Here is a 16,186-nt window from a genome sequence, read left to right on the forward strand (position 1 = left end):
TAATTAGTAATAAATAATGGATCTAAAATATTACTAACATAACTACATAGGGAACAGGATATTTTAAAAAATATATATAAAACTATATCAATTGATGTTAATAAAAAATATATTAAAAAATTAAAAAATTGTAAGACAGATATTTTATATTTTATATTAAAAACGCAGCCAGATCAATATCTTTATTGAGACCTTTTGGTATTTTGGTATCCAGGGTATGTATCCTGATTATGAAAGGACATTACCTGTCCTTTCATAATCAAGATCCATCATGCCTTAAAGGTTCTATTATTGAATTTATTAAATTTGTTCCTAATGAAGATAGAGAGTTAACTTTAAGGAAACGAGAAACCTTCTGGATACATACCCTGGATACCAAAATACCAAAAGGTCTCAATAAAGATATTGATCTGGCTGCGTTTTTAATATAAAATATAAAATATCTGTCTTACAATTTTTTAATTTTTTAATATATTTTTTATTAACATCAATTGATATAGTTTTATATATATTTTTTAAAATATCCTGTTCCCTATGTAGTTATGTTAGTAATATTTTAGATCCATTATTTATTACTAATTACTAGTTTTTAAATGTGTACAATACTGTTGATTAATATTGGTTTGTATATATTTGGATTGATGGATGTATGTGTGTGTATGTATATATATGTGTAGGTGCATACAATTATGTGTTTATATATATGTATATATACATTTTAAGTGCAGAGATGTATATGTTTTTACAGCTTTTAGCTTATGTATCTATAGATCTACTTTTTATTATTATGTATTACACTGGTTATTATCATCATTTTTTATTATTATTGTTGTTGTTTTTACAATGTATTAATTTTTATATTGTCTATATCATCAATAATAATGGTGATATTTTAGGTACTATTACTATATATATAATTATTTTTTTTATATATTTTTCTATATGGTACAGAGTGGTCACATTATTCATTTATGGTCTTTTTATTTTCTATATATTTATTATTATCCAATTGTGCTATGTTTTGTATGATGCGGTATTGGTCCACCTTAAATGTATGAATAGTACAGACGATCGGGTCTCATGACATGGTCACATGACCCTGTTTAGACCAATCACGCATCAGGATGTTTAATCCAATGAACCGCGAGCTAGTGTAACCAATCAGTGGACGGAAATTTCGTCCGTGGTCACACGCCGCGGGTTTTTAAATCACTCTTGATCTAAATGTGTAAGTATCTCCGTACTTCTATCCCTCTGAGGAAGAAGGCAACTTCGAAACGCGTCAGGGACGCAGTACGGTACCAACTGAGTGATTTTTATTTATTCGCTGGGCTGGTGCATTATTTGATTCGCCACTTGATGTTCTCCTATTATTGGTTTTTAACTTACCTCATATTGATTGAGGTCGCTTAGTGTGAGTGGGCTGACATCTGAGGCTTATATATGTGTATATGTTTTAATTAATAAAGGCATACTTCACTATTGTTGGGCACTTTTGTCTGTTTCCTTTTCACATATCATTGGAGACATCTGACTGGGTGGCGAAGATTCTGCACTCAACCCGGTTCTTCATAGCACATTGGATATATTGTTACTTCTACATCAGTTAATCAGCTTACGGATGACAACCTACATTGGTCCTGGAACAACATCTATACTCTGGTGATCACTTACCTCATACGGATTGAGGTGGCCTGAAGTAAGTGCTTAGTTATAGGGGCTGTTTTTTGCCCCACAACTGTATACTCCGCAGAAGAAAGGCGCAGAATATAAACTCTTTTTACCTGATTTTCTTTCTAGCTGTGGAGACAAGCTGGGAGTCTCCACAAATCCTTTTTCAGCAGCCTTTCTGAACATCTAAATAAATCTGTGGACTTGTGCTATTACGCATATATATTTGTATTTATTTCCGTTATATTATACGGGATTTATTTATGTATTTATACATACATTTATATTTATACGTCACTTAATAGAACTAATACAGCGCGGGTATCACATCTTTTTCTCATATATATATATATATATATATATATATATACAGTATATACAAATAATATACACTCAGTGATCTGTTCTGGGGTCTTTGCTGTGAAGTGCAGAAACATATGCGCTAAACCATTGGGAAAAATTAGTTAAGGCACTAACAGAGAGTTTAAAAGTTCAAAGGGAGATTATAATGCAAAACTGCACACGTTGCAGATCCAAAGCAGGCCATGAGGTGGTATCTGTGACTGCAGATCTTCCTTGTCCCTCTTAGGAGCTTCAACGTTTGCCACTCTTCAGCAGGATTACTTAAAGGGACACTGAACCCAATTTATTTCTTTCGTGATTCAGATAGAGCGTGCTATTTTAAGCAACTTTCTAATTTACTCCTATTATCAAATTTTCTTCATTCTCTTGGTATGTTTATTTGAAAAGCAAGAATGTAAGTTTAGATGCCGGCCCATTTTTTGTGAACAACCTGGGTTGTCCTTGCTGATTGGACAGCACCAATAAACAAGTGCTATCCATGGTGCTGAACCAAAAATTTGCTGGCGCCTTAGCTTAGATGCCTTCTTTTTAAAAAAAGATAGCAAGAAGAGAACAAAGAAAAATTGATAATAGGAGTAAATTAGAAAGTTGCTTATAATTGCATGCTCTATCTGAATCATGATAGAAAAAATTTGAGTTCAGTGTCCCTTTAAGTGTTTAACCCCTGTGCAGGCATTAAAGGGACATGAAACCCAAAGTTTTTCTTTCATGATTCACACAGATCAGGTCATTTTAAATAACTTTTCAATTTATTTATATTATCTAATTTGTTTTTGTTCTCTTTGTATCGAAATGTTTACCTAGGTAGGGTCAGAAGCTGCTTATTGGTGGCTGCACATATATGCCTCTTCTCATTGGCTTTCTGCAGCTCCCAGTAGTGCATTACTGCTCCTTCAACAAATGATACCAAGAAAATGAAGCAATTAAAGTGACACTGAACCCAAATTTTTTCTTTTGTGATTCAGATAGAGCATGCGATTTTAAGCAACTTTCTAATTTACTCCTATTAGCAAATTCTCTTGGTATCTTTATTTGAAAAGCAAGAATGTAAGTTTCGATGCCGGCCCATTTTGGTGAACAACCTGGGTTGTTCTTGCTGATTGGTGGATACATTCATCCACCAATAAACAAGTGCTGTCCAAGGTTCTGGACTTTCTTTTTCAAATAAAGATAGCAAGAGAACGAAGAAAAATTGATAATAGGAGTAAATTAGAAAGTTGCTTAGAATTGCATGCTCTATCTGAATCACGAAAGAAAAAAAATTGGGTTCAGTGTCCCTTTAATTAAATTGGAAAGTTGTTTAAAATTGTATGCTCTATCTGAATCACGAAAAAATAATAATTTAGGTTTAATGTCCTTTTAAACACTAAAGGCCCAATTGATCTGCACTCTGTTGAGACTATCTAAAAAGTCTGGTCAGTATTGCAAGGACTTTTAGAAAGGCAATTTTTAGCTTCTGGCCTGTTTATCCCGCTGTGCAGGGTTCTGAATGTGAAAGAGAGATTTTTATAGGTCAACTCAGCAGATAAAACTGCTCATGAAGTGATAAAAAAGATTTGTATATTTAAAAGGAATATCAATTATCTCTAGCTCTTATAAAGCATATAGGCCTAAACAAGTGGCGCACTGATGAAAGCACAGGTTGCGATAAGCAGAATCGCAGGACCGCGCTAACATTTTATTACAAGTCCATGGTAAATCATATTTACCAGAGAACGTTTAGGTCTAGATTACCAGTGGCACGCTAACTGTTGTAAGCGAAAAAGGGGGTTATAGTGGCTCTCTGCGTGCGTTCGAAGTAGTGCGGCATTACAAGTTGAAATTAAATGCGCTCACTTGAGCGCAATTTAATTTAACGCGTGTCGGGGAGGGTTAACTGTTACATGAGACAAAAAGTTACACACAACACATTCAAAATACATTTAAAGGTACAGTTATATTAACACTCTAATTAAATTGCAATAAAAAGTTATAAGGGCTTAAAGATATGAGGTGGCTGATTTATCAAATTCTGGCGGACATGATACACTGTAGCGTATCATGTCCGCCAGATATCGCTGAATGCCGACAGCGTATGCTAGTTCTAGTGAGCTGCTTGTGCAATGCCGCCCCTGCAGATTTGCGGCCAATCGGCTGCTAGCAGGGGGTGTCAATCAACCCGATCGTATAGAATTGGGCGGATTGATGTCCGCAGCCTCAGAGGCAGCAGACCAGTTAATGAGCAGCGGTCTTAAGACCTCTGCTTCATAACTGCTGTTTCCAGCGAGCCTAAAGGCTCGCGCGGCATCAGGGTCCTATCGACCCTTGATAAATCGGTCTCAGGTGTTAGAAAAAAAAGGCAGGCAAAGGGCTTTAACATAGAGTTACATACATGTACATGTAAATATGTATACGTATGTATATGTATATACATACATGTGTGTGTGTACAGATTTATTTCTGTATTTATATGTGTATATATGTGTTTATAGACATATATACACATATAAACACGTAAATACATATATATGTAGACATCCATATATGTAAGTACATTGAAGCCCTTTGCAGTCAAGTAACTGAAAACATGAAAAATCATATTTATGCAATATTCATATTTAATAAAGTGTTTAACTATGTATTTAATGTAAATATTTCACATTTAAATGTTCTTCACAAAGAGGAATATGTTCTATGTATTTTTATATAGATACATTTTTTTTAAAAATTGTTTGCAGGGGTGAGCATTTGCAGAGCATTCCATCTGTCTAAGCTCCCATCTGTCTAAGCTCCCATCTTTAAGTGGCAGCACTAAGAATTATACAAGAATTACAGCTGGACAGAAAGCTACTTATTTAAGCCTAACATCTTCTGAAACTAACCCTGCTATTTTTCATTTGCTTTCAGGTACGTCCCTTTAACCCACTGTTTATTCCTGGATCTATTACACTGTTTTAACCTCTGGTACGTCCCTTTAACCCACTGTTTATTCCTGGATCTATTACACTGTTTTAACCTCTGGTACGTCCCTTTAACCCACTGTTTATTCCTTGATCTATTTCACTGTTTTAACCTCTGGTACGTCCCTTTAACCCACTGTTTATTCCTGGATCCATTACACTGTTCTTAACCTCTGGTACTTCCCTTTAACCCACTGTTTATTCCTGGATCTATTACACTGTTCTTAACCTCTGATACGTCCCTTTAACCAACTGTTTATTCCCGGATCTATTACATTGTTCTTAACCTCTGGTACGTCCCTTTAACCCACTGTTTATTCCTGGATCTATTACATTGTTCTTAACCTCTGGTACGTCCCTTTAACCCACTGTTTATTCCTGGATCTATTACACTATTCTTAACCTCTGTTACGTCCCTTTAACCCACTGTTTATTGCTGGATTTATTACACTGTTCTTAACTTCTGGCTGCCTCTGAGTTAAAATTGACTCAAATCTATCCTTCGTTCCCCCACATCCAATCGCTTTCTCCATCCTGCCGCCCCCTTCTACGCAATATTTCCAAGATTCGCCCTTTTCTGGGCGCTAACACCACAAAGCAAATAATCCACTCCCTAGTTAATTCCCGACTTGACTACTGCAATTACCTATTTACTGGCCTCCCTCTCTCCCGCCTCTCCCCCCTTCAATCCATCCTAAATGCCTCTGCCTGGCTAATCCAGCTTTCCCGTCGCTCTGTATCTGCTGCACCTCTCTGTGAGTCCCTTCATTGGCTCCCTATTCACAGCAGAATTAAATTCAAAATGTTCCCCCTTACATACAAAGCTCTTATCTACCCTTCTAGATTGTAAGTTCCCACGGGAATAGGGCCCTCAATTCCTCCTGTATGTGTTTGGAAAATGTTGTCCTGTCTCTTACAAGTTTTATATCATTGTTTTATTTAAATGAATTGTACCCATGGACAGCGCTGCGGAATATGTTGGCGCTAAATAAATAAAGTATAATAATAATAATTCCTATATATATATATATATATATATATATATATATATATATATATATATATATATATATATATATATATCTGTATATATCTATACCTATATATACAGTATATACTGTATATAGATATACTGTATATTTTACAAAAAAACATATATATGTATATATATATATATATATATATATAGATATGTTTAAGAATAAATGGAACATATTCTGCTATGTGAAGAACATTGGAATGTGAAAAATTAATATTTCATGTAGGGTTAGCGCACGTGAGAAAATGCGAACGGGTGTCAATCTTTAGACATGTATGTATCTTAACGTAAAAGCCCTTTGGCAGCTTTTTTTTCTAACATCCGAGATATCATATCTTTGAGTCCTAATAACTTTTGTGTGCAATATTTTTTTGATAATAATTTTTATTAGACAGAATTAATATGGTGTCACTGTACTTTGTAATGTACTTTTGAAGTCTTTTGTGCAACTTTTAAACTTTTAAATTAGTGTAAAAATACAATAAAGTAATCACCATTAGACATTATTATTATAGATACTGTAAAACATTTATATATTTTGTATGAATTATTTAGCAAATCCTACAGTATCTATAATAATCTTTTTATATTTTATTATTATTAATAATTATTTATTTATTATTATTTTTTTATATTTAATATTCCAATAACATGCCTTACGACGACTAATTCTTTAACCCTAACCCTACACCGCATTTGACCTAAAGTGTGAAAACTCAAAGCGCATTACTCATATTTTACATTCCTATATTCTACACATAGAATTTTTTTTCATTTGTATTGTTAAATATGTGTTTATACTGTATATATATATATATATGTATATATATATATATATATATATATATATATATATGATAATGTTAATGTAAAATAAATATCTATACCTATATATCTATAGGAATAGATATACAGGTATAGCTATATACAGACATATATAGAAATATGTGAAGAACATTGGAATGTTAATTATGTACAGTAAATACACAGCAACACACATAAATACATATGTACACATACACACACACATATATATATATACATGTATAAATACATACACATATTTAGACATGTATAAATATATATATATATATATATATATATATATATATATATATGTATAATATAGCCCTTTGCAGTCAAACACCGTAGTCATATACCTTTGAGCCCTTATAACTTATATTTTAAATATATTTATGTTGTGTCTAATGCAACTTTTTTTAACACATTACCCTTTATGATTGCGCTCTCACGTTCACATTTACTTTCAACTTGTAATACGAGCGCTCTTTCCATCACTCATAAAAAGACTATAAATAGTCAGGTGATGCTAAACCACTCAGTTCTTCCGATTTAATTACTTACTAGTGTATAGCATAGATTTCAAAGACTATGTTTATGCAGATTTTAAGTTCTGTTAAAATGCTTGGGGGGGTTATCTACTTTTTTCATCTATTTATATTTTTGTCTTTTAAATAGCCAATAGAAGACATCGAATTGAATAGTCTACTTGAAATTATAAAAAAGAAGTTAATACATAAAGACTAAACCAAACTATTTAGATGACTTTGAAATATTTGGATTTTACAAATGCTGTTTTTTACTGCAGCAAATGCACCGTTCTGCAGTGCAGATGTACAGACAGCAGTTACATGCTGCAGTACAACAGTGTTTGTGAGAATTAGCTGAAACTTTCCCCCAGCTGTTGGTGACATTGTGCCTTCATCCCCTCTCAATGACTTACTGTTAACAAAGTCCTGTTCTTCAGGAGTCATGATACTGGCCAGATGTCCTCCGTAATCCCTGCAGTGTGTCTCAGCATCTTCCCAGCTTTTACGCGTATGGAAGTGCTTGTAGCAAAATCCCTGGAATGTGTCCCAGTCATCCAAGCACTTCTCTATATCTTATTGTAAACAGCAAAATGTACACTTTAAGGACAGAATGATGGTGACCAGTGCAAAATAACAGCAAAAGCTGCAAATATACATAAGACAAAAACATGTTCTATATCTATCTATCTATCTATCTATCTATTATCTATCTATCTATCTATCTATCTATCTATCTATCGATCTATCTATCTATCAACTATCGCTCTCTATTTCTTTCTTACTCTCTCTATTATCTATGTATGTAATTATGTATTTATCTTTCTCTTTATTCATATATCACCCATTATCCATCAATCTATCTATCTATCTATCTATCTATCTATTTATCTATCTATCTATCTATCTATCTATCTATCTATCTTTCTTTCTTTCTATCTATCTATTTATATATATATATATATATATATATATATATATATATATATATATATCTTTCCCTCTTTCTATCTTTCTCCCTCTTTATTTTCTCTCTCTCTCTCTCTCTCTCTCTCTCTCTCTCTCTCTCTCTCTCTTTCTTTCTTTCTTTCTCTCCATTTCATTGTCTATCGTTCTATCTGTCTGTCTGTCTATCATCTATCTCTTCTTTCTTTCTCTCTGTCTTTTTTTTCTATATATATGTGTATGTATGTATGACGAATGTATGTATGTATGTATGTATATGTATGTATGTATGTATGTATATATGTATGTGTGTATGTATATATATATGTATGTATTATGTATATATATGTATGTATGTATGTATGTACTGTATGTATATATGTATGTATGTATGTATATATATATATGTATGTATGTATGTATATATATATATGTATGTATGTATGTATAGTCTAGTTATTATATGTCCAAAGGAAAAATTACATTTTCCTAATCCATTAGAGAAGTGTAGAGTGAATGGAGGAAGGCATTAAAACCCAACATTAAATAATTATAATAATATCATTATTAATAATGACCATGTCTCTCTTTATCTAAGACAAACATAAATTCATACTTTCATGTGATCTCACAATTAAAAGATGAAATTCACACTTTGAAATGTAGGGGCTGTATAATACTTTAGATATATGGTTTCATGTGACAATGGGATTTTTTTAACTCAATATAAAAAAGGTCTCACTTGTATTGTTGTAGTCCGTCCGAATTTTTCTGGGCTTTAGCGCCGATGGACGGAATACAATGACCTAATGGTTTGGCTTTCCTGAAGCCACTGGAGCTTCCCTAATGGGATCTCGGTCTGGCGGGCATGCCTAGCATCATAGGGATGCCCCCTGACGCGATCCCATCATTGAAATCTCGTGATCACGTGCACTATTGCGAGATTTCAAATTGTTTACAGTTGTTCCGATGTAGACACTTTAACCACGGCTGGAAAGGGTTAGAAGGCAGAGACATTTTTTACACATTCATGAAAATTTCTTGTAAGCATGTATTGATTAAGTAGCTATTTGCACAGGTTATTAGGATTCAGTTGATGAGATGTGAAGTATATAGAGCATACATGCTTGTGAAGTAGGGTGACCATATCGTCGCTTTAAAAAGGGACACATATGAAAAATACATATGTCAGGGCTATTTAAAGAAAAGTTTTGTATAAGAACCCTGACATATGTATTTTTCATGTGTCCCTTTTTAAAGCGGCAATATGGTCACCCTATTGTAAAGCCTTATTTCTTCTTTACAATGTCCTAAGAATATAGTCTACTGTTAATAAAGGACATACCTTTTCTAGATTGGCTACGAAAATATGTGCAACCAATCCAAATCAAATACGGCTGTATTTCCTGGGAGCAGTTATTAGGGGATGGGGAAAACAAGAAGGCAGTTATACATTAATTTGTTCTTTTCTAAAGAATTTATTTAACTGACAAGGCAAATCCCACCTGCCTCTTCAGATAATAACGAAATGTTCTATGTGGAGTAGAATTATTATTATTAATATTATTATTATTGTCATCATTTATTTATTTATAATGTGCCAACAAATTACACTAAGGGGCCAATTTATCAATGTCTGTCCATCATGATATTGGGTGTTAGTTTTCCTCCACAATAGTCACTTCATATCAACCCTTATTAATTGAATCGATGGAGGCAATGTCCTCAAAGCATTTTTCTGGTCACACAGAATAGTGCTTACCTTGGCTCCAGTGTTGCATTAACTAGAGTAATTTGTGACGAGGTCAATCCTCTTTTTTAGTTAAAAGCTTTTGCAATCCGTGAGCCTACTTCAGTGGTTTGCGCTGGGCTGTGTGGCTGATAATTATTAACTGATTCCTTTGTGTCTAATATTCTATTGGTGGAGACTATCACCCTATGTAATATATTTTTAATTCAAGTTTTAATACACACACTGTTTGTCTTATATTTACACAGTGTTTGTTTCGTATTAATATTTTATATTATTTATAGTAAAAGTTAAGTTTTAATTGGATCCCTGATTTCAGGTGATCTCCCTTGTCCGTACTTAGTATTTGCATTGGTACAGGTATTTCTTTTCAGTGCTGAGTAACTGTCAAACTTTTTTCCTGTTTGCTCCTATCTATTTCTGACAGTCAGCACCCCCCTTTTTTTTTACTTCAATTGTCTGTTAATTATCGCAATATATTTGTGTACTCACACACAACAGTATATTAGATAATATATTAATATAGACTAAATATACAGGGTCTTTTGGGGTCATATTTCCCTTATCACCTAACTTTTCATCCGTCATGATAGGCTGTATGCAAGCACAAAATAGCTCTCTTGTGCCAATGTTAATTTCCGGCAGTGGATTGCTGCTCGCAAGAGGAGAGCTGGGGTGGATAGGGGCAAATATGTACGCCCCTGTCCCCCTTTGATTGATAAATTGAGCTCCAAGAAACTAAACAAATTTGATAATTGAAGTGAACTGGAAATGTTCTTTCCAAATCATGACAGTTTAATTTTGGCTTTGGTGTCCCATTAAACCCATGCTCCAATTTCTAGCATAGACCTAATCCAGTAGCTTGTTCCTGCTGCCTCTCCTATTATTTATTTCCATGTAGAACCCTAAACAGAGTCTACCTCTGGTACACCAGGCGGTGCCCTGGTGCACCCCACACTACTCTGAGACTACCATAATTCTGCCCTTAGTCACTGTATATGCCCACAGACAACCAATACTCTAACCTCCCAGTCCTAAAATAAGAATCTATACTATAATTGCGTTTGTAATGTCTATCGCCGTCAGCAGTTGCGCACGCATCCTCAATGGAATTTGACAGCGCAAGGCAGCCAACAGAATGTTGGCTGTGCACGCAGCAAAAAGAATTCACCTGGATGCAGCGAAGCTTCATCCAGGTTAATTCCGAAAATAGCAGGGTGAATCACCACCCTGCCATTTTCGGAATCCACCGGGATGCAGCGAAGGCAAATGGAGCATTAAAAAAAAAAACACCGCCCGCATGAAGTATAACAAAAAAAAAGAAAGAACCTCCCACACGAAGTATTAACACATACACCGCAAACCCACACATCGCAAAATAACCGTCAATCACCCACATCGCAATAAACCTAATTACCCTATTAACCCCTAAACCACAAATCCCCACATCGCAATAAACCTAATTACCCTATTAACCCTTAAAACGCAAAATCCCCACATTGCAATAAACATAATTAACCTATTAACCCCTAAACCGCAAAAACCCCACATCACATTCGCAATAAACCTATTTACCCTATTAACCCCTAAACAGCAAAACCCCCACATTGCATTAAACCTAATTAACCTATTAACCCCTTAAACCGCCAAAACCCACAACGCAAATAACTAATTAAATTACTAAGCCACCTAACCTAACACCCCGTAACCTAACACCCCCTAAATTAACACAAATTACCTAAACTAAAAATACTAAAGTTACAAAAAAATAAAAAAAAGCGTAAATTACAAAAAATAAAAAAGGCTAACATTACAGAACATAAAAAAAGAAATTACCAAAGTTTACAAAATTAAACCTAATCCCTATGAAAATAAAAAAGCCCCCCAAATAAAAACACCCCCTAATCTAAGGATAAACTGCCAGTAGCCCTTAAAAGGGCTTTTTGCAGGGCATTACCCCAAGATAAACAGCTTTTACATTAAAAATACACAAAGTCCCCCCTAACAGTAAACACCCCCACCCACCAAACCCCCCAAAATAAACCTAACACTAAAAAACCTAAACTAACCATTGCCCTGATAAGGGCATTTTTTGGACATTGCCCTTAAAAGGGCATTTAGCTCTTTTACGAAATTCCCACCCTAATCTAAATAACCCCCCCCCACAATTTTTTTTTTAAAAAACTACTTCTAACCCCCAGGTTGGTACTCACCATTCCTGATGTCCGGCAGAGAAGGTCCTGTCCCATGTGGTGAAGTCTTCTTCCAATCGGCGACCTCTTCTTTCTTCTTCCAGGAACATCCGGTGCAGAGTGGAGGGCGGAGCTGAAGACCGATGACCGCAGAGCTGAAGACCGGCGACCCTGGAACTGAAAACCAGCAATATTGGAACTGAAGACCGGCGACCCTGGAACTGAAGATCGGCGACTGCAGAACCATGGAGCGTGGAGGATCCTCTTCATACGATCGCCGCCATACACTGGATAGTGAATTCAAGGTATGCGATTAAAAATGGCATCCCTTGAATTCCTATTGGCTGATTTGATTCTTCAAATTCAAATCAGCCAATAGGATGAGAGCTGCTCAAATCCTATTGGCTGTTCAAATCAGCCAATAGGACGAGAGCTACTGAAATTCTATTGGCTGATTTGAATAGCCAAAATAATTTCAGTAGCTCTCATCTGTTTGACTGATTTTAAAAGCCAACAGGATTTGAGTAACTCTCATCCTATTGGCTAATTTGAATTTGAAGAATCAAATCAGCCAATAGGAATTCAAGGGACGCCATCTTTAATCGAGTACCTTGAATTCACTATTCAGTGTAAGGCGGTGATCATACGAAGAGGATCCTCCACACTCCATGGCTCCGTGGTTGCCGGTCTTCAGTTCCAGGGTCGCAGGTCTCCAGTTCCAGAATCGCCGGTCTTCAGTTCCAGGGTCGCCGGTCTTCAGTTCCACGGTTATCGGTCTTCAGCTCCGCCCTCCACTCCACTGTTCCTGGAAGAAGAAAGAAGAGGTCCCCGCTTGGAAGAAGACATCACCACATGGGACAGGACCTTCTCTGCCGGACTTCAGGAACAGTGAGTACCAACCTGAGGGTTAGACTTGGTTTTTTTTTTAATTTATTTTAAAAAATTTTTATTTAGATTAGGGTGGTCATTTTGTAAAATAGCTGAATGCCCTTTTAAGGGCAATGCCCAACAATTGCCCTTTTCAGGGCAATTGGTAGTTTAGGTTTTTTAGTGTTAGGTTTTCTATTTTGGGGGGTGTGGTGGTGGGGTTTTTACTGTTAGGGGGGACTTTATGTATTTTTAATGTAAAAAAGCTGTTTATCTTGGGGCAATGCCCTGCAAAAAGCCCTTTTAAGGGCTACTGGTAGTTTATTCTTAGATTAGGGGGTGTTTTTATTATGGGGGGGCTTTTTTATTTTAATAGGGATAAGGTATACATTTTTTTAAATTGAATCATTTTGTTTTTTTATTTTCTGTAATATTAGATTTCTTTATTTTCAGTAATTTTAGCTTATTTAAACTTAGGTTTAATTTTTTAATTTTTGGTGGTTAGACTTAGGTTTTTTTTTTATTAAATATTTTTTTAGATTAGGGATGGGCAGCTAAAGAGCTGAATGCCCTTTTAAAGGCAATGCCCATACAAATGCCCTTTTCAGGGCAATAGATACTTTAGGTTTTTTAGTGTTAGGTTTATTTATTTTAAGGAGTTTGGGAGGTAGTGGGTTTTACTGTTAGAGGGGACGTAGAATTTTTGGTAACTGCAAAATAGCTGTTTAACTTAGGGCAATGCCCTACAAAAAGCCCTTTTAAGGGCTACTGGTAGTTTAGCATTAGATTAGGGGGTGTTTTACTTTGGGGAGACATTTTTATTTTCATAGGGATTAGGTTTTATTTTTATTTTTGTGGGGTTTTAGACTTAGTTTTTTTTTTAAATTTTTATTTTTGTTTTGTTTTTTAGAGTAGGGATGGGCAGCAAAAAAGCTGACTGCCCTTAAGGGCAATGGATAGTTTAGGTGTTTTAGTGTTAAGTTTCTTTATTTTGGGGGGTTTGGTGGGTTTTACTGTTAGGGGGGACTTAGAATTTTTTGTAACTGCAAAACAGCAATGCCCTACAAAAAGCCCTTTTAAGGGCTATTGGTAGTTCAGCATTAGATTAGGGTGTGTTTTTATTTTTTTTTAATTTTCATACGGCTAGATTACAAGTTTTTGTTGGTAAGCTGTGCGGTTCTAACGAGCCTTTTTTTCTCACCGCTCACTTAAGACAACGCTGGTATTACGAGTTTTCTGCAAGCCGTCGTTAGCCTCAGAAAAGTGAGCGGAGAGCAAAATTTAGCTCCACATCTCACCTCAATACCAGCGCTGCTTAAGTCAGCGGTAAGCTGGTGTAACGTGCACGATTTCCCCATAGGAAACAATGGGGCTGAGCTGCCTGAAAAAAACCTAACACCTGCAAAAAAAGCAGCGTTCAGCTCCTAACGCAGCCCCATTGTTTCCTTTTGGAAAATAATAATATGTATAGACCTAAAACCCTAACATGAACCCCGAGTATAAACACCCCTAATCTTACACTTATTAACCCCTAATCTGCCGCCCCCGACAGCGTCGCCACTTGCATAATCTTATTAACCCCTAATCTGCCATTCTGGACACCGCCACCACCTACATTATACTAATGAACCCCTAATCTACTGCCCCAAACATTGTCAAACCCAACATTATATTTATTAACCCCTAATCTTCCCCCCCAACGTCGCCGCAACTATATTAAATTTATTAACCCCTTATCTGCCGCCGCCAACGTCGCCACTATAATAAATGTGTTAACCCCTAAACCTTAGTCTAACCCTAACCCCCCTAACTTAAATATAATTTAAATACATCTAAATAAATTATTCCTATTTAAAACTAAATACTTACCTGTAAAATAAACCCTAAGATAGCTACAATATAACTAATAGTTACATTGTAGATATCTCAGGGTTTATTTTTATTTTACAGGCAACTTTGTATTTATTTTAACTAGGTACAATAGTTATTAAATAGTTATTAACTATTTAATAACTACCTAGCTAAAATAAGTACAAATTTACCTGTAAAATAAATCCTAACCTAAGTTACAATTACACCTAACACTACACTATAATTAAATTAATTACATAAAATACCTACAATTAATTACAATTAAATAAAATAAACGAAATTACGAAAAACAACAAACACTAAATTACAGAAAATAAAAAAGAAATTACAGATATTTTAAACTAATTACACCTAATCTAACCCCCCTAACAAAATAAAAAAGCCCCCCCCCAAAATAAAAAAAAATCCCTACCCTATACTAAATTACAAATAGCCCTTAAAAGGGCCTTTTGCGGAGCATTGCCCCAAAGTAATCAGCTCTTTTACCTGTAAAAAAAAATACAATACCCCCCCAACATTAAAACCCACCACCCACACACCCAACCCTACTCTAAAACCCACCTAATCTCCCCTTAATAAAACCTAACACTAACCCCCTGAAGATCACCCTACCTTGAGCCGTCTTTACCCAGCCGGGCATAAGTGAACCTCCAGACCGGCAGAAGTCTTCATCCGATCCGGCCAGAAGAGGACATCCAGACCGGAAGAAGTCTTCATCCAGGCGGCATCTTCTATCTTCTTCCATCCGGAGCGGAGCGGGTCCATTTTGAAGACATCCGACGCAGAGCATCCTCTTCCATCTGACAGCGACTGAAGAATGAAGGTTCCTTTAAGTGACGTCATCCAAGATGGCGTCCCTTCAATTCCGATTGGCTGATAGAATCCTATCAGCCAATCGGAATTAAGGTAGGAAAAATCCTATTGGCTGATGCAATCAGCCAATAGAATTGAGCTTGCATTCTATTGGCTGAGTGGAACAGCCAATAGAATGCAAGCTCAATCCTATTGGCTGATTGGATCAGCCAATAGGATTGAACTTCAATTCTATTGGCTGATTGCATCAGCCAATAGGATTTTTCCTACCTTAATTCCGATTGGCTGATAGGATTCTATCAGCCAATCGGAATTGAAGGGATGCCATCTTGGATGACGTCACTTAAAGGAACCTTCATTCTTCAGTCGCTGTCGGATGGAAGAGGATGCTCCGCGTCGGATGTCTT

General features: G+C 35.5%; 1 protein-coding gene across 1 annotated transcript in view; it reads right to left on the bottom strand.

Annotated features, from left to right (window-relative positions):
- The window catches only part of BCAN (brevican), a 169,086-nt gene that overhangs the window by 21,879 nt on the left and 131,021 nt on the right, over window positions 1-16,186 (bottom strand). Inside the window, exon 10 of the mRNA XM_053705241.1 lies at window positions 7,757-7,915. Coding sequence (XP_053561216.1) covers window positions 7,757-7,915 — 159 coding nt within the window. The remainder of the gene's footprint in view (window positions 1-7,756; window positions 7,916-16,186) is intronic.

The sequence above is a fragment of the Bombina bombina genome, chromosome 1 (assembly GCF_027579735.1).
Source record: "Bombina bombina isolate aBomBom1 chromosome 1, aBomBom1.pri, whole genome shotgun sequence".
NCBI lineage: Eukaryota > Metazoa > Chordata > Amphibia > Anura > Bombinatoridae > Bombina > Bombina bombina.